The sequence below is a fragment of the Saccostrea echinata genome, unplaced genomic scaffold (genome assembly GCF_033153115.1).
Source record: "Saccostrea echinata isolate AGI-Se365-2 ecotype Australia unplaced genomic scaffold, CSIRO_AGI_Sech_v1 ptg000045l, whole genome shotgun sequence".
In the NCBI taxonomy this organism is placed as follows: domain Eukaryota; kingdom Metazoa; phylum Mollusca; class Bivalvia; order Ostreida; family Ostreidae; genus Saccostrea; species Saccostrea echinata.
The window spans coordinates 3,548,154-3,571,945 of record NW_026889794.1 but is presented as its reverse complement, the minus strand read 5'-3'; the positions used below and the strand labels follow the sequence as shown (position 1 = coordinate 3,571,945).

General features: G+C 30.4%; 1 protein-coding gene across 3 annotated transcripts; it reads left to right on the top strand.

Moving 5' to 3' along the window:
• Nucleotides 1-9,043: 9,043 nt before the first annotated feature.
• On the top strand, nt 9,044-23,792 carry LOC133201685 (carbohydrate sulfotransferase 1-like). Of its 3 annotated transcripts, XM_061337475.1 has the most exons (6): nt 9,044-9,121; nt 15,298-15,349; nt 20,145-20,229; nt 20,533-20,959; nt 21,788-22,143; nt 23,281-23,792. In XM_061337475.1, the coding sequence occupies exons 3-6, from the start codon at nt 20,145-20,147 to the stop codon at nt 23,718-23,720; spliced, it is 1,308 nt and encodes a 435-aa protein (XP_061193459.1). In that variant the 5' UTR covers nt 9,044-9,121; nt 15,298-15,349; the 3' UTR covers nt 23,721-23,792. The 3 variants fall into 3 exon arrangements, with proteins under 3 accessions (XP_061193459.1, XP_061193460.1, XP_061193458.1); XM_061337476.1 differs by lacking the exon at nt 9,044-9,121 and having other exon boundaries at nt 15,252-15,349; XM_061337474.1 differs by lacking the exons at nt 9,044-9,121; nt 15,298-15,349 and adding an exon at nt 17,824-18,281.

Genomic DNA, 23,792 nt, shown 5'->3' with positions numbered 1-23,792 from the left:
TATTTTTATTTTATATATGAGGGTTGTCCCAGAAAAACGCAAAAAAATATTTCATATACTACCTGACCAAAATTATTCATTTTTGGCATAATATTGGGAAATGATATTTTTGTCATTTTGGCTAAATAATATAAGGTTCCAATGCCATATACATTAATAAACAACATTTAAATGGTGTTAAATATCGGTGGTCGGCGCGCGGCAATTTCTTGACTTTCAAAAGTAGGATTGACCGAAATGTTTTCTTTATTACCAGGCTATACGGAAATATAATGCGCCAAAGATTATATCCTTGGAAACTTTATTATCTATTGGTATGTGTGTTTTTTCTAGGTAGAAAGATGGTTTTCGAATTTAGGGTGGACGCTAATCAAAGAAAAAACTTGGAATGGCCTTATGTAATATATTGTACATGTTGCATGTTAATTTCATCAATATATGTACTATTATGTATATAATTGTAAATTTTGTTTATAAGATGTATGTCTCTTGACTTTAATAAACTGAACTAAACTGATAATTTATGTTTACTTACTTACTTAAGTAACCGTCAAGGATTATCATTGTTTCATTAGCGTAATTGCGGCATTAAATACTCTGTGTGATTTATCTTTTTTTTTTTTTTTATTAAAAACATATGCAACATACAACATATTGGGCATAGATTATATTATACATTACAATTAGTATTTTAATGATATATCAGAATTATAATACTTCTGCAGACAGAGAGAGAAAAAAAAAATATGCATCATACCTGTCTAATAAACATTCTACTACTTTTACAGCATTTTCTTTAATCAAGTGGGGTTTTTTTTTTTTCAGCAAAATTTTTTAAAACACGTATAAATTGATGTAAAAGATATACAATGTATATATATAGAGAAAAAAAAAGTATTGAATCCGGGTAGCTAAAGGGGTCTTATTCAACACCAGCACTGTCCATAATGAGGACCCCTAGCTACCACACATGAGGACTGTTTTCCTCATGTGTTGGATATACAATTATCTACTCATAATTAGCGTAACATAAGATTTTTTTTTCTACAAACAATTTGCTACATCACTATATAAGTTATTTCCTATTTTGCCACATTTTCTCACAATAGAGTTTTGTAAAATGAGACAGTTTTTAACATACATGTAAGATTTCAATTTATCTTCTGACATTCTTTCATTATTGAATCGACTCTTCATTTTATACTTATATATAGTAAAACAAAGAAATGAAATTAGATTATTCAAAATACATGTTTTTTCTGATAATTCACAGTAAAATCCCAACAAAATACGTTTCCATGAAACATTAAATTTTAAAAATATACTAGTTTTTCGCCATAAAAAATTAGTAATTGCACAGGAAAATAGAAGATGTTCACTATCTTCTAGTACATTGCATAGCTCACACATTGGCGATACATCTTTATTCCATTTACTTACACTTGCATTAGTATTTAACAGACAATTAAGCAGCTTGTAGTTGAATTCTGCAATCTTTTTGTCATACATATTGAGAATTTTTGAAATGTATATATTCTTCCATAATGTTTTATCATCTATGTTAAAATGTTTATTCCACTTATTCTCATAAATTGAATTATGAAATTTTGACTGAATTAAGACCGAGTAGTAAAAATCACTTTTTAAAGTTTTGGTCGACTTAAAACAGTTGTTTCTAAACAAAAACGAGTCATTATTATGGATGTTAATATATTTTGCATAGGAACAATCAAGTTTTGATTTGAAAGGTCTTAGCGTCTTTTTGAGCATGATATATTCACAGTAAATATTGTTTTTACTTTTTAATTTATCCCAAAAGTAATCTAGTGCATGTATTTCACCATTTTCATCAAAAAGATCTTTCACATACAATATACCACTCTTGATCCATTGTTCAAAACATAAAGTTTTGGAATCATATCGGAACAGATTATTGTGCCAGATAAATTGGGATAAAAATTCTTCCTTCAAAATACTGTTGCTTTGCTTGAATTTTTTACACTTATTAAGCATTGAAAAAACTCCCACATAATATTGCGGGAAATTAGTCAGTTCCCAAAATTTTTTATCATCCAAGTTATAACTCGTTGTTTTAATAATATCATGTATTGATAAATTACTATTTTCTAATAGACTGTTTAAAGTAAAGTGCGTGATTGTATTTTTATCTAAAATTCTTCTTACCCAAGAAGCTTTTGCAGCAGAAAATTTACTTTCAACATCAATTATCCCTATTCCTCCTTGTTCAATTTTACCAATCAAAGTATTTCGTTTAATTCTCTCTCTTTTGTTCCATAGAAAGTTGAAAATGATTTTTGAAACCTTTTTAAAGAAGTCTTTATCAGGATTAGGTAAAATAAATGCATTATACACAAGCTTTGATATTGCTAAAGTATTGATTATTGTACATTTTCCAAATATTGTTAATTTGCGTTTTCGCCAAACACTTAAGATTTTTTCAAGTTTTTCAAGTTTGCTTAGCCAGTTTTTTTTCATAAAACACGTCTTTATTATGACCTAAGTATATTCCAAGAGATTTAACACTTTCAGTTGCGATTTTTACACCAAATATGTCATCATTGTTGCAGTACTTATCAATTAAGGAACCAGTTAAAATGCATTCAGTTTTAGATAAGTTTAGTTTCGGACCAGCAACTTTACTAAATTGGTGAATAATATCTAAAGTAGTTGCCAATGAGTTGGTATCTTTTAATGCATTTGTACAGTCGTCAGCATGTTGAACTATCTTGATGTTTTTTGAAGCATTTTCATTAAATGATAGGCCATGTATATTTTTGTTATTTCTAATTTGGATAGCAAGTGTTTCTAATACGAAAATGAAGAGAAGTGCAGACACCGGACATCCTTGACGTATTCCCCTTTCCATAGAGCAAGATTTTGAAATCCATCCGTTATTTTTAATTTTGAAAGTAGGATTATTATACAGAGTTTTGATCATGTCAATAAAGTGTTCTCCAAAGTTAAATTTGCTTAATGTTTTGAACATGAAGTTATACTCAACAGAGTCAAATGCTTTTTCGAAATCTAAAAATAACAATATGCCATCAAGATCATGATTCATACAGTGCTCATATATATCAAGTATCAGTCTCGCATTTTCTCCGATGTATCTTCCTTTGATATATGCACTTTGTTCTTTTCCTATAACATTTTTAGCAACTAGCTGTAATCGTAAGGCTAAAATTTGTGCAAAAATTTTATAATCCACATTTGTAAGACTTATCGGTCTATAGTTTTTTAATTTATCTTTTTCACCTTTTTTGTAAATTAGGGAGATTATTGCGTCTCGTTGTGAAAATGGTAGAATTCCAGTTTCAATACTTTTAATTAAGCATGAGAAGTATATATCTTTAATATCATTCCAAAACATTTTATAAAATTCTGCTGGAAGTCCATCTGATCCAGGAGATTTGTTATTTTTCATATGACTAATAGCTTCCTTACACTCAAACATTGTCGGTAACTTATCGCAATTATTTTTCTCATTTTTCGCTAATTTTCGGACATTCAATATTTTCAAGGTATTTTTCGATATCGTGATCACAAATTCTTTTACTCTTATATAATGTATTATAGAAATCGACTAAAGCTTTCATAATATCATCATTTTCTTGATAGACAATATTATCGTCATTAGTCACTTTATTAATTGTATTGTCGCCCTGTTGCTTTTTTTCTAGATTTAAAAAATATGCAGTACTTTTTTCGCCCTTTTCCATCCAGATGGCCCTCGATCTTATGTAAGCCCCTTTACATTTTTGTGCATAGAATTCATCGATTTCATTTTCAAGTTGTTGTTTATATCTCATATTTATGTGAGAATAGGGTTTGTTTTCCAATATTTTTAATTTTTAATTGATATTTTCAGGCATTCCCATTTAGCGATGGGGTCATGATCATGTAATCTAGATACTTCTTTTTTAATGAAGTTTCTTATTTCATTGCAAAATGTGTCATTTATCTTAATCCCTTTGATATATTTTCTTTGTTTTGAATTTCGATAGATAGTATCTAAGCATATAAGGGAAACAGATAGGGAAACATCGGTTCACCTTGTAGTGGTAAATATTGTTTTTATGTATTTGTATGCACATATATCATTTTTGTATGTACGGTTGATAAAATAAGGACCACCATGCAAGTAACCAAATCTAATTTCAGTTTTATGTATTAACAGACCCCAGTGACCATCCCCTCCTCTGGCTAAATTTCCCGACATTTTCTTTACACAGACTCTTCTGTGTAACAAGTATTTTTTTTATGAATACTATACACAATCATGTAAACATTCAATCACAGAAAGTAGTCGATTTTGATGTCATTTCATAACTATTCGAAAGGTATGTTTTGTCCATATACATATAACAAATCAGTTAAGACCTATCATTTAATTTATGAAAAAAGAAAATGATACCGGTTCAACTCTCTAAAAACCTTTAGAAGAATCCATAATTAAGAGGACTTGAAACGTTATATTGAACATAATCAGTATTTACTCTGTTAAAACAATGCTAATTACTATTATTTTAAATAATAATTTCCTATTTGCATGACAATAATCTATTGAAACGAGGCGAACTCTCTCCTAAAAAATGAAACATCCATTAAATTTTACAGTTATATCTCAATACTGTAATATTCACAGCTGTCTCTCTTTGTTGTACATTTACAGCTGTAACTCATTGCTGTAACATGTACATGTAGAGCTTTTTCAACGCTGTAATATTTACAGTTGTAACCCATTCTTGTAATATTTACAGCTGTTTCTCATTGTTGTAACTCCAAAAGTATAATAAAACCTTTCCATGCTGTGTAGTATTCACAGTAGGAAAATATGTTTTGTTTTGTTTTTTCCTGATACGTGCAACATACACTAGCCTTTGGTCTCACTTTCACACGTATACATGTGTGAAAATAATAAATTACTTGTTGCTTAAAATATTTTCAAAAGTCCATGAAATACATTATGAAAATACACACAAGAAATGAAGCATATAACCTCCAATTCTCCATTTCACAGATATGAAATATTATAACAAACCGAAATTAAACGGAAATCGGTCATTATATCTGATTGAAAATTACGGTGAAAGTAAGGTTTCTGCTGTAAATCAGGCGATATATCTCTGTAGGTATTTTTACGATTCATTATGTTTAATAAATCTGATATATGTATATTGCCTGATAGTTAATAAATAAATTATGAATTATTATCACAATCCAGATACTGTCTGTTTCCGATTTACCATCAAATCTATTTAGTGACAGTGTAGGATATCACCTATACTGTAAAGAAATTGGAACACCACATTTTTGTGGTGGTGATCTTGTGGTTAAAGTGGTCAATCTTGGTCCGACGTGCGTGATTAGTTACTGCACATGCCTTTTTTTACTTACAGGTTCATTTCAAGAATCATCATATTTGCTATAAAAAAAAAAGAGAGATTTTTTTCTAAGCACATCCTAAAAGCAGGTGTTTTTCTTCAGTGCTTGCATATTGATGGAAATATTATCATATTTAATAGGAGTAATTTAAAAGTTCCAAATTCTCACGTCAAATGTTCACAACAAGATAATCTAAATACAAAGAAGGAAGAGTTTAAATTTTTTCTGCGTTTATACTATGTTGAATACTTTTTGTGGTTATAAAATTTAGCAGGGACTTAAAATTTAAATACAAATACGTTTCTTTCCGCCATAATTATACAGATTTATTAAACCTCTCTAATGATTTTGCATTAAAATATTAATATGAATTACAATGCAGAGACGCAAAGTCCATACATGATAGGATGCGCATGTCAGTGTCAATCTATCATAATTTTTCTGGGGAAACATAACAGGGCGTGGAGGTAAAATAAAATCTCAGATATAAATATCGTGTTTAAGACTACTTTATAAACGATACCGTTATCTTTTTCAGGACTTAGTATTCCTTCTATCATTGAAATCAAGTGCATATTCACCTACCCACGAAAATCACGGTCAAAAGCTATAGGTAGACTTTGTTTACTTGAAAACCAACTTTAAGTTTATCTTGTCAGATCATATGGAATAATATACCATCTCCTTGTCACACATGACATAATTCTGGCTTGAAATGGGAAATGTCATGTGTGAATCAGAAAAATTAATATTGAAAAGATTAACTGCATTCAAATGAAGACTTAGCACTTAAAAGTTTACAACGGGATATTCAAAATAAAATTAGCGAATCGTAACTATTTTTACGAAGTAAATGCATAATTAATCACATTTTCAGCAGAAAACGGTTTGAAATTGCATGTGCAATTGCGTACAACAAAGCTCAAGTAATACAAAATGTTAAAGGCGAAAGTTAAACTCACATTAATTGATCAATTCAAACAAAGGTGGCAATCGATTCTTCAAACCTCACCTAAAGCATTAAATTATAGAATATACAAAGACGAATTAAAGTTTGAAAACTATTTTAATATTTTATCAAAGAAGGACTTAATTACATTTTGTAGATTGCGAACTTTTAACCATCATGTACTAATTGAAAGCGGACGCTGGCTTAATATACCAAGACAAGACAGAATTTGTTCCCATTGTAATCTAAGAAAAATCGTAGATGGGTTTCATTATATACTAAAGTGCAGTTCACTACAAAAAGAAAGAACGCTATGTTTACATTTGTAACAGAAAAACACATAAGATTTAAGAATATAATTAGTTTTAAACACAACATGAATAGTAATTAACGCTGCTTTCTGAGAAAACTGTGTCCGTTTATAAAGAAAATAAGTAACATGTGCTTCCTGGCCTAAAATTCCCATTCTTCACATTTATAGCAGCGTCTTAATTTTTGTTCTTTATTATTCACACATGCCTTATATACCTATTGCTATGTATTAAATCACCCATATGTTCTTGTAATCTCTATATACTAATTGTAATATGATGAAGAGATTCAAATAAATGATTGATTAATTGATTACATTTTTCTCAAATTTAGATATTTGTATTTATCACTGCAAATTGTTTTGTAAATTATGCCTGCCACAAAACTTATTCTATTCGTGTATTAATTTTCTACATAGACCTGAAAATGACATTCGTTTTTATATAGCTGTTGCAAAGATTTGGACAAATTAACGCTGTTTTTATTGGTTCAAGGAACAAAAACTCTGGCCACAAGGGACAAATTTATGTCATTTTTGTCAAATTCACAGCACAATGTTACATGTATCTGAAATTAAACGTGGCTTCTATTTTACAAAGTGTCACATATGGATATATAGCAATCGTTTGAGTGGTGCCACGACGAGCAAATAAGTTTGTTACAAATTGTATCAAACATATGTTACAGAAGAAACCGTCAAATGATATGAATGAAATAAATAAAATCAATTAAATTATCAGAATTACATAAATACCATCACCGTAAGGATCAAAATGATATTTAAATGTAATCAAGATAATGATCGGAATGAAATATATGCAATCACAGTGATGATCAGAATGAAATGAATGTAATTGTCATACTCAGAATGTTATATTAAACAACTACAAGCATATGGAGTTTAAGTATCCCAGTTGGTTCGATACGCAAGAGCTTGAATTAAACGTACGAATAATTTCTAAAATGGGGCAAACTATTGACAAATATGTTGATGAAACAAGATTATCAACAGTCTTGTTTAAAGTATACATTTTGCAAATTCTATGGTCGATACAATGACCTTATCAGCGAATACAATCTATCATTAAGTCGAATGTTATCTGACGTTTTTCAAACAAATTGTTAGGCCATTATTTTCAAACTGAATTGTCTACAGATTTTTTTCTGTTAGGCCATTATTTTTAAACTGAATTGTCTACGGATTTTTTCCGTATGCCCGACCATGGCAAGGAGAACACGGCCGTGTGACCGGTCGACAGGGGATGCTTACTCCTCCAAGGCACCTGATCCCTCCTTTGATGTTTTTAGAGGTCCGTGTTTGCTCTGCTCCTGATTTGTAATGTTTCAATGGACTTTTCAGCTTGATTATTGTTTTATCTTCATATTTCATGCAATCATTTTTAATGATTACAGTGATAGATTATTGTAAAAATTAGTCTAGAATATAAAATAAATTTACAGTAATAATGTTTCTCTTAAGCATGGAACTTCACTTACGTCATTTATTAAGATTTGAAAATTAAAATAAGTCTTTTACTTATTTTACTTTCAAGTAAAATCAATAGCTGAAACTTTTGCCCGCAAATTGACTTACAGGAAGATTATTTTTATATAATTATTTGGTCCAATATATGATAATTCTGATTTGTTGTCAGTATTGTATTTAACGTTTTAACTTTAGACTTAGAGATTATCACCATCTTGCAAATTCTTTCAAGTCAACTTTTCAACAAATATACTAACAGACACCTTTGTTTGTCAAACTCACTACTCATCTAACATAGGAGGATTGGATCAGAGCCTTAGGTTACATAAAATAATTAAAAGGTTGAGAATGGAAGGAGAAAAAAAATTAAACGATGATTTTTTTTTTATTTTTCAGAGTTTTATTTTCCTTAGCGCATATAAATCCATACTATGGACACTGATTTGTTCAAGATCGAAAACCGTTGAAGCGGAAGAAGTTTTGTTATGAGGCATCAACCTATAGGAATAAACTGAAATAATATGGAGGAGTGATTGAACCGCCATCTACAGCTATCACCAATAATCTGCTTAGTGCAACAGCTGTAATTTAATATCTACCTTTAAGGAGGAACACAATTACAAAATGATAACGGTATGAATTTATACTTAGCTTTGCAATTATTTTAACAATTCTCTGCGATGAGCGCTTGCGGATTCCTTGTGACACATGGTGCATTGACTTTCTTTCACACAAAGAGAATGCATAAAATTTATTAATTAACATGCTCCATGCTACATTGTCAAGACTTCAAAGTTATTCAGCTGTGTCAATTTTTGTCAACGAATTCAGATTTTGTGGTTGATCACCGAGCGATATTTGAGCTAGATTACACTATTTTTCTTTATCTGCAGCAAGTATTTTGTTTGTCATAATTTGCGTTGTTTAAGATTTCTAATTGTGTTTCAAGGAAGATTTCCAAAATTCAAGTAAGTATAATATATATTTGTTTGCCTATAAGAATATAGTGATTTATTGTATATTATGACATAATGACTGTATTTTTGTCCCATCTTCGTGTGTTGATTATGCCTAAGTTGATAATATGGTCTAGTACGCATTGCTTTTGTGACGACCAGACAATACAAATGAATGCAAAGATTTGTAGTTGACACAATAGATTTATATTAATATATTCTTCGAATTTTCAACAAGATTTTAGCTAATTAACATTTATTAATAAGGAATTCAAATCTTTATCATTTGAATAATCATAAAATATTTAGCTCAATCTAAAAATCCATATAATTATTTTTCATCAAACGCGTTATCCTTATTAAAAATCCCCTGATCGGTGGACATAGAATAACTTAAACAAACTGTGGGTAAATAATGAAAACACCCATCTTAAAAAAAGATAAAAATCTTGGACTATCTCAGAATGATCACTACATGTATATTATTTTTACCCTGTAGATATCTTTAACCAATAAGGTATTTAGTCTATATGTATATTTACTCCAATTGTATCATGATCAAAGTCATCACATTTTGACTTGTGCACTTGTAAACAGTAGGTGCAAAAAAGTTATTTGCATGGACAAACATTAATTCAATTTGTGCCCGATCAATTTAAGATATAAATTCATCATGTTATATGCATCATCATCAGCCTACTTCTTAATCATGGTACTCATTAATGTTACTTGCCTTTTAAAAATTGAAAATAACTCGAGTTGCTGAAAATTAGGGGAGAAACATATATTTTGAACACTCACAAAAGTGTACCATATATGAAGTGAGTGCTATATAATGACAAAACTAAGAAATGGTTATCGATGCTTACCCCCACTTTAAAGGTCACCGTAACCCGGGTCAAAGTCTTTCTGACGTCAGTATAAACGTATAGTGTATTTGTAAGCTAACAACTGTAACTTATGTTTTTCAGCAGCCCAGGACAAAATTCAAGCAAATTGACTTAAAGTATCTGGGGGTTATAGAGATTTTATTCAAATGGATAATTATGGACATGTACATGAAATGTGAAAATGACGAACAGTTACCATGCTCGCAAGTTCAATTAATTAAACAATATACAAATTATAAGCAGAGCAAACATGAACCTCTGAAAACACAGGTGGGATCGGATGCCATGGAGGATAGAGCATCTCCTGTCGACCGGTGACACCTGCCATGTGCTCTGTGTCATGATCGGGTATACGGAAAAAATCGTAAGCAATTCGGTATGATAGACGTTAGTCAACATTCGACTTAATTAACGATAGATTGTATTTGCAAACAAGGTCATCGTAACGACCATTGAATTTGCGAAATGTTTATAACATATAGTAGTAACATATACTCGTACATATTAAAGCGTGTTCAAGCATTGGGACGCCTTCAAAAATGGTGTGTTCTAATTTAGAACTATTCAAAATCTTTATTATTTAAAAAAAAAAGCAAAAACAAACACATATAAAAAAGATTAAAAAAAAAAAAAAAGAAAAAAAAGAAATGAAACCGAGGCTACAATTTTTCGGATTACATACAAGCATGTTTAAATCATGGCCAAAGGCGCCAGATTAATTTCAACAAAGGGTTTAAATTATACATAAATATAGGAAAAATAAAAGAAGGAAAAGTACTCAACAGTAACAAGCATACATTTACATGTATACAAAATAAACTAGATAGCACACATAAAAAGCGAGATCTAAAGTTGTTTTTTTTTAATCTTGACCTGAGGTCAAAGTTTTATAGTGTTTTTATTCCAGTTGCTATTGAAATTTCTTTTACGTACTTGTACCTTTTTTGTTACTGTATATACTACTATAGTCTATCTGGTACATCACACAATCGATCACAAAAGCTTTGTCAGTTTGGACAAACGGCAGGGACTTGTTTAAGTAAGATATTGTGATAAAATCGTTAGGGCTTTTTAATTAATTTTGATGTTATCTAAAGACTTAAATCTGCTTTTTCACAGTTTTCCTTTCTTGTAACAGAACTGTCATTAAATGTTGTATGATTAAGGTAAAGCTGACTATGAATTCTTTATTGTGAACTGGATTATGCATCTACAACAGGGTTATTGTGTAAAAATCGGTAGCTGATTAAAAACTGACGAATTCTGTCTGTAAAGTTAAAATCAATACATTTTTGTAGCAAGCTGTTCATTCGAATTTATTGAAATTTATTTTAATGAGCGATTGTAATACAATTGTTTTTATCGTCCTACATTTTTTTAACTCCCCTTGCAAGAAATTTTATTTTCCGAATGGTCCGGTTATACGTTATATATATACTGAGTATTTAGGTTTTTTTCAACGTTAAACTTGGTCACCAAGCATTTCCACTACCTCGTTGCAAAATTATTTCTAAACACTAACTTGTACTTTCGATATTGATACATGTAATACACACATTGTCCACGAATTCTTTCTCAATAAAATGACCATGTTCCTTGGTAAACTGACCACGGACGTTCTCAACACCTGGTACAAGTCGACATTGTACCTTGCACGTGCATCGCAAGCGCACTTTAAAGGAATTGGTCGTTATAAGTATTTACCACGCGCTCTAGTCCCTAGGAAGTTAAAAATGTTTGAGGATCTAAATTCATGCATTTTTTTTTCGTAATTTGACGCTCATTGCATTTAAATATATATATTCTAAGGTAAGTTTATGCAATTACGTAATAGTGTTGAAGTAAAGAATTCTATATTTCTGAAGAAAGCATATAATACTTCGGCTATAGACACTTATCATTAGCAATATTGTTCCATAAATAGAAAACAAAACGCACTGGCTCTCGTTAAACGTGTATTGTCTGCCGCTTGGATTTTTTCCTGGGGCATTTTATACTGTGATGTTATTATTCAATGACTTTATTTGTGTGACGTGTAATTAAATTTTGTAATTAACCGTTAGAAATAAGCAAAATTTGCGGCATTCGTTTGACAGCTATGCCTATTTTTACCCTCAAGAGTTTTCATATTATGACTGAAAAAAACCTGATACAATGCTGTACCTATGACTGTTAGTGAATCACTGTTGAATGAATTTAATTGTATGTGTTGGTTATTTTTTTTAATTGTTTTATTGAATTTTTACGTTTTATGGACTTCTGTATTTATTTTTGGTTTGTTTGAGTGTTTGAGTTTATTAATCTGTGTTTGTGTGTCTGTTTTAATCGACTTTGTATAGGTTTGTATGCTTTTTCGAGGGGTTGGGGGTAGGCTGTGTTCTCAATTTTGTTGTTGTATTTTTGTTTGTTTGTTTTGCTTTTGTTTGTTTGTTTTTTCCCTAATTTTGTCTTGGCTTGTATGCTTATTATCACGCATGTTTTAATTTGGTTTTGAATATCGTTTCTTTACACCAGTATCAGTTTTTTTTTTTTTTGTGGGGGGGGGGGGGTCTTTGTTTCAACTTTGCATTTCAATATCCTCTATGAAACAATACAATAATACTAACCAATATCTAATCAATATCCATTCAACATCTTTGGTTACGGAGCAAAGACGCTGGCAACCTATATGCCCCTTAGTGGTGGTGGTCTCAAACCAATTACTAGTAGTCGCTCCTACTCATTTGCAGGAGCGAGAGACGGTTATAAAGTTCCATCTTTTGTTTTCTTGCCTTTCGCTAATTTTGCAAGGACCTTCGCCATTACGGATGTGCTTCTATCACCATCTTAGGTACAACATCTGTTTCGATCTGATGTTTGAATCGAATAATCGATTATAAATTTGACAAGTATGTCGCTTACAGAATCATTTCATATTTGTTATCGTATATGACTTGTATCTTTTAAAAAAACACTTTAGGAACTGCTGCACTGGATCTCTACATAACTATTTGATAAGTCATGTTAAGTCATAGGTCTAATCGATTAACAAATTTGTAACACTAGCTTGCATTTTATTGCACTTTACTCGGTCAAAACGATGTATTGTGTATATCATTTACGTCTCTTGACATCATCAGACTAAAAAGATCAAAATTTGAAGTGCATTTTTATACTATTACGAAAACGATAGCATTCCTGGTTTGAATAGTTCACGTGACCTTGGTTTATGTAAAATAACTACTGAGTTCTAAATTGAACTTTCAAAAAGTAATGCCAATAGTGTTGCCTCTTAAACATGTTAAACTGTGATAGAATTATTGAATATTCAAATGTTTCTTTATGCTGTCGGCCTACATAACCCATTTTTTCATCGTAATTAAATGAGACAGGTTTTCGAATCTTTATTTCCTTCTCTACAAATTACACACAAAGTAGACCCTTTGGTAAAAACACTGTATGATTGGCCAATATATCATTTTAAATGGTGCGAAGATGAATAAAGAAGAGTATAGAAATGATATATAGCAGAAATAATTGAAATTGTTTTTTAATTACATTTGTCTTTTGAAGTGTCTCAGAATATTTACAAAGTTTGTATATCACCACACCATGTTTCTTCGTTGACTTCAGCATTTCTTTGGTCTAACGTTTATATCTCATACACAACTCAAAAAAACCTTTTAGCATACATGCTTTTGTGAAGAAATTAAACGTACATTTTGAAAATACATGTATAACTACTAAACAAAAACGAATATAACAGATATAATGAATTTTGCAATTTTATATGTTTTTTTTCATTCCCGATTGAAATTTCTCCTTCCATTGTGTATTTGATCCCTTTTTGCATGTACGAATAACATCTCAAATCTTAATCTTACTTCAACTAATTAATAAAATGCAATGAACTGAGTTTTCAGAGAATGCTTCCGGAATTAAGTACCATTCCCACGAGAGTATTTTCCACACATTTATTAAGTGGTTGTAAAAATTTGACCAAGTGTCTTCTTTCTTCGATCCAAAGTGTTTTCAGATGGATTTAAATCGGTAGTGTTTCTCTGTGGCTGAAGTGTAGAAACTGCATTGAGTTTGAGTATGTTGTGCTAAAGGAATGTCGATGAATGTTAGGTATATGTATGCTTGTTTAGTATTTCCGAGAAAACAATACGTATATATTCACTCATATAAGCAAATTTGATCTTACTATTTGTATCAATAAGCACGTGTCGTAACTAAGAAAAACACTACGGAGTTTCTAAAAAAGGCAATGCTGTTGTTACACATCCGTGGTCGGAAAACAGAACTGATTGAAACCCAACTGAAAGCATTAGGAGTCGTTAAAAGAATATCACGTCTCAAATTATGCCAGTTTAAAAAGATATGTACAAGGAACTCCAGTGGGAATGGGGCTCCATCCAGAAAAAAGTTCTTTGAAATATATTCTCAGAGTATTTTCATTTTACTTATACATAATTTTATTCACAAAAAGTGAAAGGGATTGGGCTATTTTAGCCCTCTCCCTAGTATACCTGACCCCATTAAAGCTACAAGATTAAGATCTAGAAAGTAAAGTCTCAATCATGAATAATACTTAAAATACCATACAATTGCAAAATTCATATCTTTTATATTCATCTTTGTTCAGTAGTAACATATAAAATGCACATTTAATTGTTCACAAAAGTATGTTAGGTCAATTTTTAGCTCTATTTCTCACTATAGAAATTCCAAGAAAATGTCTCCCGTAAAACTGTATATAAAATGGAACCATTCAGTATATAGTTCATCATTTAGGACCTTGGCAGCGAATTTGTTTTAGATTTGTTCGGGAAGGCATAGGACATAAAGCTTTTTAAACAAAATTTGAATTTTAACAAAATTTGAATTTGTAAATTAGCATATACACACACAAAACTGAAACTGCACTTCCAAGCAAAAGTACGAGATGTATTTTACAAACACTTATGAAAGAATTTTTTAATTTGTAATTTATATTTTATTTACAAATTCTATCAATTAGTAATCGGAATAAAACAAGTGGAGAATGTGGTGAGCTTTTCATTACTATTGATTCGTCTAACGGTTACTGCTCCATCGTTCCTTGCTGCAGCGAACCATTAAACATATAGAGATGAGAGGATGATTACTTATATAGAAAATTTCACGCTTCTTGCCATGTGTGTATACCCTGGGACTGAAATACAGTCTGCTACATAGTCATAAAAACAGGATCCATTGGAAGCTCTTATGGCTTATAGCCAATGGGTTAGACGTTGATATCAGATTACAATGTAGTTGCATATCCTTCCATTTTAGATGAATTGCTGTAGATGTTCCATCTTTCCCTTCTTATAAGCCATATAACAAGGTAAGTTATATTTTTCTAGTATGTTTTCCCATTTTTTTGTGGGAAGGGTAGGGGTGGTGGTTGGGGGTTGGGAGGGAATTTATAAAATTAGTGCACTTATATTTTACCACATTCGACTGTTTATACTGAAAGGATATTAATTTTAAACTTGATTTTGTATTTTTTTTTTTTTTTTTTTTTTGTTTTTTTTTTTTTTTTGTTTTTGTTTTGTTTTTTTTTTTGCTAGCAAATGGAGCAGTTTCGATTAAAATGCAAGGTTTATCATTCGTTAAAGTTTTAAATGAATGTATTGAATGAGAGGATCAACACAGAAAAAATGCAAAATTTAGTCTCTTCATTTTGAAAAAAAAGTTTGACATATTTGTTTTTACCAAATTTCAAAGAGGAAACACCTGTTTGACATTTTCAAATTTCCTAATTATGAAAATCATGCTGATGTCTATCTGAAATGTTTATGATGATCGTTGACTTCTGACAAATCTCTGTAAAATTGACGATTTAATGACCACACCATATTTTAGTATATTAGGTATGCAATTACTCTTATTTTTGTTGAAAGTTTTCCCTGAACTCATATTAAATTCATTATTGTCATTAATTTAGATTTTAAATAAAAATGGAAAATGCAAATGAAACTGCAGTTGATATATAAAGTGATAAAAACAGACAAGCTCCTTACACAACCTTTTTAAATTAAATACTGGAGAGGAATGCATCATATACATGTGTTAAAAAGACATTCTTATCTCTTATCAATCATGCTCAATCAAACTCAATGCCTTTTTCAAATGAAATGTCCTAGTAATAAAATTATGCGGATATTCGTTTGCTGATATCAAATTGACCAATTTCATAAGACAGCAAAATTGATAATCTAGAACATGAGAGAATGTAAAAGTGATTAAACTTTTATGAAAGCCTGGCTATAAAACTAATACTCCTTCATTAGCCTCCCTAGTGTAACATAATTATCGCTTTGTTGAAATTACGGATGACACAGAGGAATTTTGTATTGATCTCTTGATATCGTAATAAAATATCGACATGCAGCATAGCCAGCATTTGTGCTAACATTTCTTAGTCTATGTACTTGAACAGAACATGCTAAATGATATTTTAACTTTTTTTTCTTTCTTTTTCTTGGTACCTCCCTACACTTTAGCAATAGGTTGCATGTTACAGTGTATGTCTTTCAAAGTATGACAGAATAACACAATATGCTGCTTTTGTTTGATTCCTATTAATCTAGAGACAGATTTAATTTCAAAATATTACCGGTATTTATAACGATACACCATCTAACTCAATTTCAAATAATGAATTCTGGAAAAAAAATAACAGCTTTTAAAAATTCGTAAAAAACAAAACTATATATTTTAAAATTTGTTTCATCTATAGGATTTAGTCGTATAAATTTGTCTTGGGGCATCTATATACATTTATGTGAATGATATTCTGATGAGGAAGATTTGTTGATTTTAGGCCCAGACTTTTCTGTATTTAATAAATGAAAAAGATAAAGATTTCGAATAGTGTTCAGTCTTATAGATCCGATAACAATACAAATTGTGAATAGGGCAAAAATATGGATTAGGTGCCTTTAAAGAGTAAGTATCCCCTATAACCAGTCAAAACCACCCAGACCCTCTGTATTGAACAGGTATGCGTAAAAATCCGTAGTAAAAAACAAATTATCAAAATGGCCGTCTCCTATTCAACCTTTAGTTGTTGATTCAATCTGATCATTGCTACTCTCAATTTCGAATACTGGAAAGAAAGAATGTTAATTTTTTGTCTTCTTTTAGTTAAAAAGGAACACCTATGAACACCTATGATCGACAAGGCTTTATTAAGTGTACAGAATATTTAAAGCAAAACATTAAATTATAATGTGAAAATTATGTCAAAAAAATATCTCCGAAATTAAGAGGAAAAAATCTTTTAAAATTTCTCTTCGCAATCCATCGTTTACCATTAGATTATTGCATGGAGACGATATGGGATATCTCTTTGCAAAAGACTTTGTGCATTGTGTAATTATACTCATATTGCTGATGAGTTTCACTTTATCTTAGAATGTAAAACTTTAATTTATATAAGAAAATATTACTTAGTGTTATAAATACTATAGAACTAATATAAAAAAAGAAACAATCTGAAAAAAAAAATTATAGGTTTATTATTTTCAATGTTTGGTATCGTTTATCCTTGGTTTCTTTATCGTTATTCACTTTTCGTCATGTTTCTTTGATTTTTGTATCGAAATTTAGTCTATATTTTATATACAGTGACGTATAAATTTTACAGCGACACCTCATATACCAATATATAGCTTTGATTGAAGTAACAGGAATTGAACATGTTACTATTTCACTATCAAAAAGTTATTTTTTGTTTAAAACTAGTACCACACTCTTAATCATAGTTCATTATTTGATCAATTTGTCAAGCTTTGCATCCAATTAGCCTGCATCAAATTAAAAACTGTTAATCCATCATTACTACGGTTGGGTGTGTATGATTTATGCAGGGCTTAAACTTTTGTCTTAAAGTGAGAAGTCCTTTTACGCTTGTCATTTCGCGGGTCATGAGAATTAAGTAGGCCCGTGAAACCTCGTCTTGTGAAGGGGACTAGAACACTGTCAGTGGTCTGATGCTCCTGTACTGTGAGTGATGCCTTTTATATCCTGTTTATGTGTAAATCAGACATTTACGATGGGAAAATTATTTTACTAAATAGTGGTGGTTTGAAGAAAGTCGGATGTCTTTGTTTTGGAATATTGTGCATTGGAGCTCAATAACCGATAATTGTGATTTTGGAATTAAAAAGAGTTGTGATTGAGCTATGGTGATTTTTTCATCGGTTGTTCCTTTTAAAAGAAAGCTGTTATATGATCGAGAATGAAAATACATAATCATGATTGACATATCGGTACGTACAATTAGAATGGATTTTGGTGAAAATTGTGAATAAAAATAATGCAATCCGTACTTAAAAGGTTATTGCCTCTAAAACATTTATTTCTGAATCATTTAATACTGCTATGATGTATATAAAAAATAAATACCTACATCTTTGCAAACGATGAGATAGACTGACAAATGTATTTACCATGAGTGATTTGTGTGTGTTATAACTCATTTAAAGCTACCAAAGTTATACTGTATAATCTGAGTTGGGGCAGTTCACTCTTCCTTTAAACCACGGTATATTAAAAAAAGCGTTACTGTTCCTACTCAGGTTATACAAGTATAACTTGGGTATCTTTTAAGTTTATTCCTTATAATTTTATTTTCCAACATGAAGTGTAAAAAAAACAACTTCAAGTTGTAATTGAAGTGTAAACTCAAGTGAATTTATATTTTTTTTTGACATAAGTCGTATTTTGACATAGGCAACAAAGGTTATACGATATACTACATGTACGTACTTGTAAACCTTTTGTCGATCAAATCAAAGGAAACGCTGCAACCAGAATTAAAATATTGATATATGCACCTTGTTGCACAGTTAATAACACCTGTGTGTGCTTTTGTAAAAAATTAAAAAAAAATACGCATGTGAAATAAATTATAAGTTGACATTTCATTTGATTTTACTCATGATTCCCTAAGTCTGATTTGTCTAAATCAAATCACATGCACTGTGTAAGGAATACACTTCACATTTCTAACTATTCAAAATGTACAACGTCAAAAAAGGCTATAAAGGCTCTATCATTATGAGATTTTCGTTCAAACATCTCTACTTCAAAAAACACACATCAAACGAGACTACTGAAAAGGTCAACTATCTTTCAATTCAGAAACATTTCAAAACAAAAAAAAAAATATGGCGCTGATAAAATATGTAAATTTCTGTTTATTGTAAAATGGAGCATATATCATATCAAGTAATTTGAATTTTAATGAATTGTGTTGTCGGTTCTTAAGTACAGCCTTAAGCTTTTGCTTCAGACTTCCACAATGTTTTTATATTAATTTATATGATATACTTCTCTTAACCCACTTCGACATTTTTTCCTGATTGTACGTTTACTGGTACTGTAATATGCAATACGCTAAAAACTGTATCTTATTTACTAATTTCCTTATCTTTTTTCTAACTATATTAGATTTTCTTATAGATCAGGTATGTTTGTAAATAAGTAAGTACACTAGTAAGTTAGTTGGTAGGTAAGTGAGTTTATTACAGTGTTTATCATTAATTTTATATTTATTAGAAAAATAAACCCAATATGCACAACACCCGTTCCATCGGACATATAAATCATTTTGCAATATACATGTACATACTTATTACATACATGTATGCGTGATTTTTCTTTCTCTTATGTTAAATTCATTATATTCATTTGTATGAAACTCATAGTTTGACGTGGTAAATGAGTTAATAATAGATATTTAAACAGAGCAATATCTGTTATGTAAATTTGAAAATCCACATTTGTTGAAGAAAAAGGTATCGAAAGTGTTTATACAAATAACTTTAATAATACATAAATTCATCCTCTTCGTTATTCAAATCCCAAAAGGCAAGAGAGAGAGATGACAAAGAATTTAACATTCGGTTATATTTATTGATAGACTTAAATAAAAATAAATGTCAAAATAATCAAGACACAAATTTCTCTCAATCAGAACTCCTTTGCATCTTTTGTTATTCAGATTTTATTTTTAATTATGTATTCTGGATATTTGGCGTTACTGAAGGAGACCATTAACCCTTAGTCAATTTATTATACTTTTAATAAATGTTTCTGAGAGTGACCACATTCATCACTATGTCTTACAGATGATAAAGAAGCGATGGAAGCGTGTCGTCCTCACATTAGGCCTAATTATCGCCACTGCACACCTGTATTTAACACTTTTTGCAGGTGAGAAGTCAACGCTATGTAAGGAAGCCTTAGTAATGTAACGGGTTAAACTCAACAGCTAACTTACTGGCAATATGTCCTGGTCATCAAAAAGATTCAGGAAAGATAAATAATATTCAATGACATTAATTAAGCAAAAGTACGTAAACAGGTTCAACTTGTATGATGCTATATGTAGCTTTTTTTTCAGTTAGTCCCATGTTAAGTGATATCTAATTGCACAGTTATCATGAGCACCAAATATATTACAGGGTTCATATATCTAGGTAAGGAGTATTGATAAAATATGAATTATGTTTTCAGTGCAGGAAAGGTCATATGTACGAGAAGGTCGGCGCCTAGACTCCTACGTCATACAAGGAACAACGGCTGGGCAGACGTTCAACTTGCTCAAGGTCACAACAAAGGTTACAAGAGTTGTTGCTATGGACAATGACAAAAATATCTTTTATAAATTAAACCAAAAACAATTAACAACAAGAAATCCAAATCTTACATCTCCTGCAATCGATGTCTCTTCAAATAAATCTAAAATACAACACACAACACAGACTACCAGTTCCAACGTTACGCAGATACTAATTATAGCCTATATTCGGAGTGGTTCGTCTATGACGGGTGATATCTTACAGCAGGACCCAGATTCTTTTTATGTGTATGAACCTCTACACTTTACAGAAAAGATGGGAAAGAAACTTCAGTCCGTGCAACTTTTAAATGGCAAATTTGTGTGAGTTGTGTTCAGATACCCTTTTATTACGTTTTCATTTCAAATATATTTAACAAAAAACTTCATAACAAAAATTTCTTATAGTTAACTAAAGTTTTCTATAGTAAAAAACATTCTTTAATAAATTGAGATACTTTGATAATTTGAAACTTACCAAGGACCTTTATTTACTATGAAAATTTAGAACTTTGTTCAGATTTCCAACAAAAATATCTCTCAAATTCCATATCAATGAGGTTAAATTGAGAAATAACATTTGAACATACAAGTAATATTTTTTTCTTTTTAAACCATTTTTTTTCCATTTGAGAATTGAGATTAATGGAATATTAAACTTTGAATTTCATAATAAAAATATTTTTTAAGTTAGTTACTTTTAGCAAAAACTGTTTATACTTTGTTTACTATAGTAAATACTTTGATATTTTGATTTACAAGAGTAAAAAATTAGTATTTTTGATAGGGTTATTTGATTTATGGTTACATACGCCTTGTGTTAGCATATCTTTATTTCATGCTATATGTACACATACATATATGTCTCTTAGATATTTTATTAGCAAAACTTAAGCTTCCATACCTTCTTCTTGATGGTATAAAAGATAAACTGTTGGACTCTAAACTAGCGTTTATTTTTCAGTCACAAATACAATATTGATATTTTCCTTGTACATTTTTGCAGCTTAAATGACATTTAATATCCTCTTCTTAACTACGATTATGTTACTATACTTTTATTGATCATTGCAATTTTTCCTTTATGTTTAAAACATTTAATAATTCCATTTTCTCCAATTGGCTTGCATACATTTTTATAATTTTTTACAGAACTATTGAAAGGAAACTATTCTTCAATCGAGCATTTACGATCTTCAACTCATACTTTGACTGTGATTTTTCTAAACTTGACTTTGGAACATTAGTTCACGGATTTCAGACATTTGGAAATAAAACCAATAAATTTATTAAGTGCTACGTGAGAAAAGTAGGACAGAGCATAAATAAAAAACTAGCAACACAACTTTGTGCCGTAGAATTAGAAAAAATGTGCCAAAATTCAAAATATCGGACTATTAAAACCATAAGACTACCTATGCAGTACGTAGAGATCTACCTGAAGAGATACCCCCGTCTGAAAGTCATTCATCTCGTCAGAGATCCCAGGGCGCAGGTGAATTCTATAGGTAAGCAAAGAAATTACATTATACACGATAAATTGTGTCAATATTAAACGTTTTAACTTTTGTTTCTTGTTTAATAAACTCTGGTTTTAAAATACATATAACACTATTGCTTATTTCACAGAAAGATTTTTTTATAGCTAAATATTTAGTACTTAAAGATATGATACATGTACTGTACATGTGAACCCTTATGAAAGCTTGTTGAAGATTATTTTAAATACGAATTTTTTTAATGCAAATTTCTCTGTAAATAAGAGTCACTATGGAAATATCGCTACAAAGTAATTCATCTTTTTAAATAAACTGTCAATTGTCTTTAAAGTTCTCTTTGATAAGTGAATAATTGAAAACAATTTATAATCACGTTTTCGCTATTTTTGCAAAGAGCGCCAGAGGTCAATCAACATAGGGCTTACCTGTGTTTGATGACAAACTACAATGATACATATGCTTTTTGGGACCTGAGAAAAAGCGTGTCAGGAAATTTGACAGATCTACTCGGTTTTTCTTAAATGACAAGGGTCTCGTAATGAATTCATCAGTATGTTTATCTGATGTCGACAATAAATTGCCTTGATCTTAAATTCTATAACATTTCCTTTAACCTTTTGATCATTCGATATTCTTTCGATTTCAAATGTTTAATAATTAAGTATGAAATAATTAATTTTTTAGAGCTTTGTAGAGTTATGACATCTTTCGTAAGGTTTTTGGCATAAACGGATAACTTTTAAATGTTCAATTCTGTTTACTATCACCGAGAAAAACCCAACTGGATGAATGATAGATAAAGAAGTAAACACAAATCAAAGCAGTAATTTTCTATGATAAAATTATGCGAGATAAAATTTCAAGGTTAAATATTTCTGTAGACTTTTTTGACTGGGCTTCCTTTTTTCCAATGTTGTATGTCAATCCGGAACAAATCACACAGTTTATAATTATAGATCCCAAAATCTTTTTTGCTTCCTGGAATGAAATAACTTGCCCTAAGCATTGCAGTGTGGATTCCACAAACTACATGTACATACAAATCCGAAAATTCACAATTTGTTTACGATTCTTTCAGGGATTTAATGTATTGTAAGCTTCATATTAATCATTAGAATAGCTTTTATTATTGATTTTTTTTTTCAGTTTCATTGTCAAATACAACAAGGTACAATGTAGGATTCGCAAAACAAAAGTGCAGAGCAATGGAGGGAGACCACTATTTCTCGGAGGTGTACCGGACCAGGTATCCGGGACGTATAAAGCGTCTTTATTATGAGGACCTAGCGTCTAGTCCCATAAAAACTTCTAAATCGCTTTATGACTTCACGGGCATGAACTTTACCTCCGCTGTCCGAAACTATATAACTGGTATTACCAGTATGGGGCTGCACAGTTGTGCGATTTGTAGCAAACGTGCTAACTCTTCTGAACATGTGGAAAAATGGCGCCTAAAACTGACGTTCAGTGATGTACATCTCATTGATAAAGAGTGTAAGAGTGTCTATGAACATTACAGATTTCTTCCTGTACAAAAAGAGAAGGATTTAAGTGACCTTTCTATACCTCTCAGGAGAACAAACTAAATCTTATAACAGAAAATTTTGTTCTATATAATTTTATTCTTCAATGAAGAAAACACTTTGTTATATGTAGAA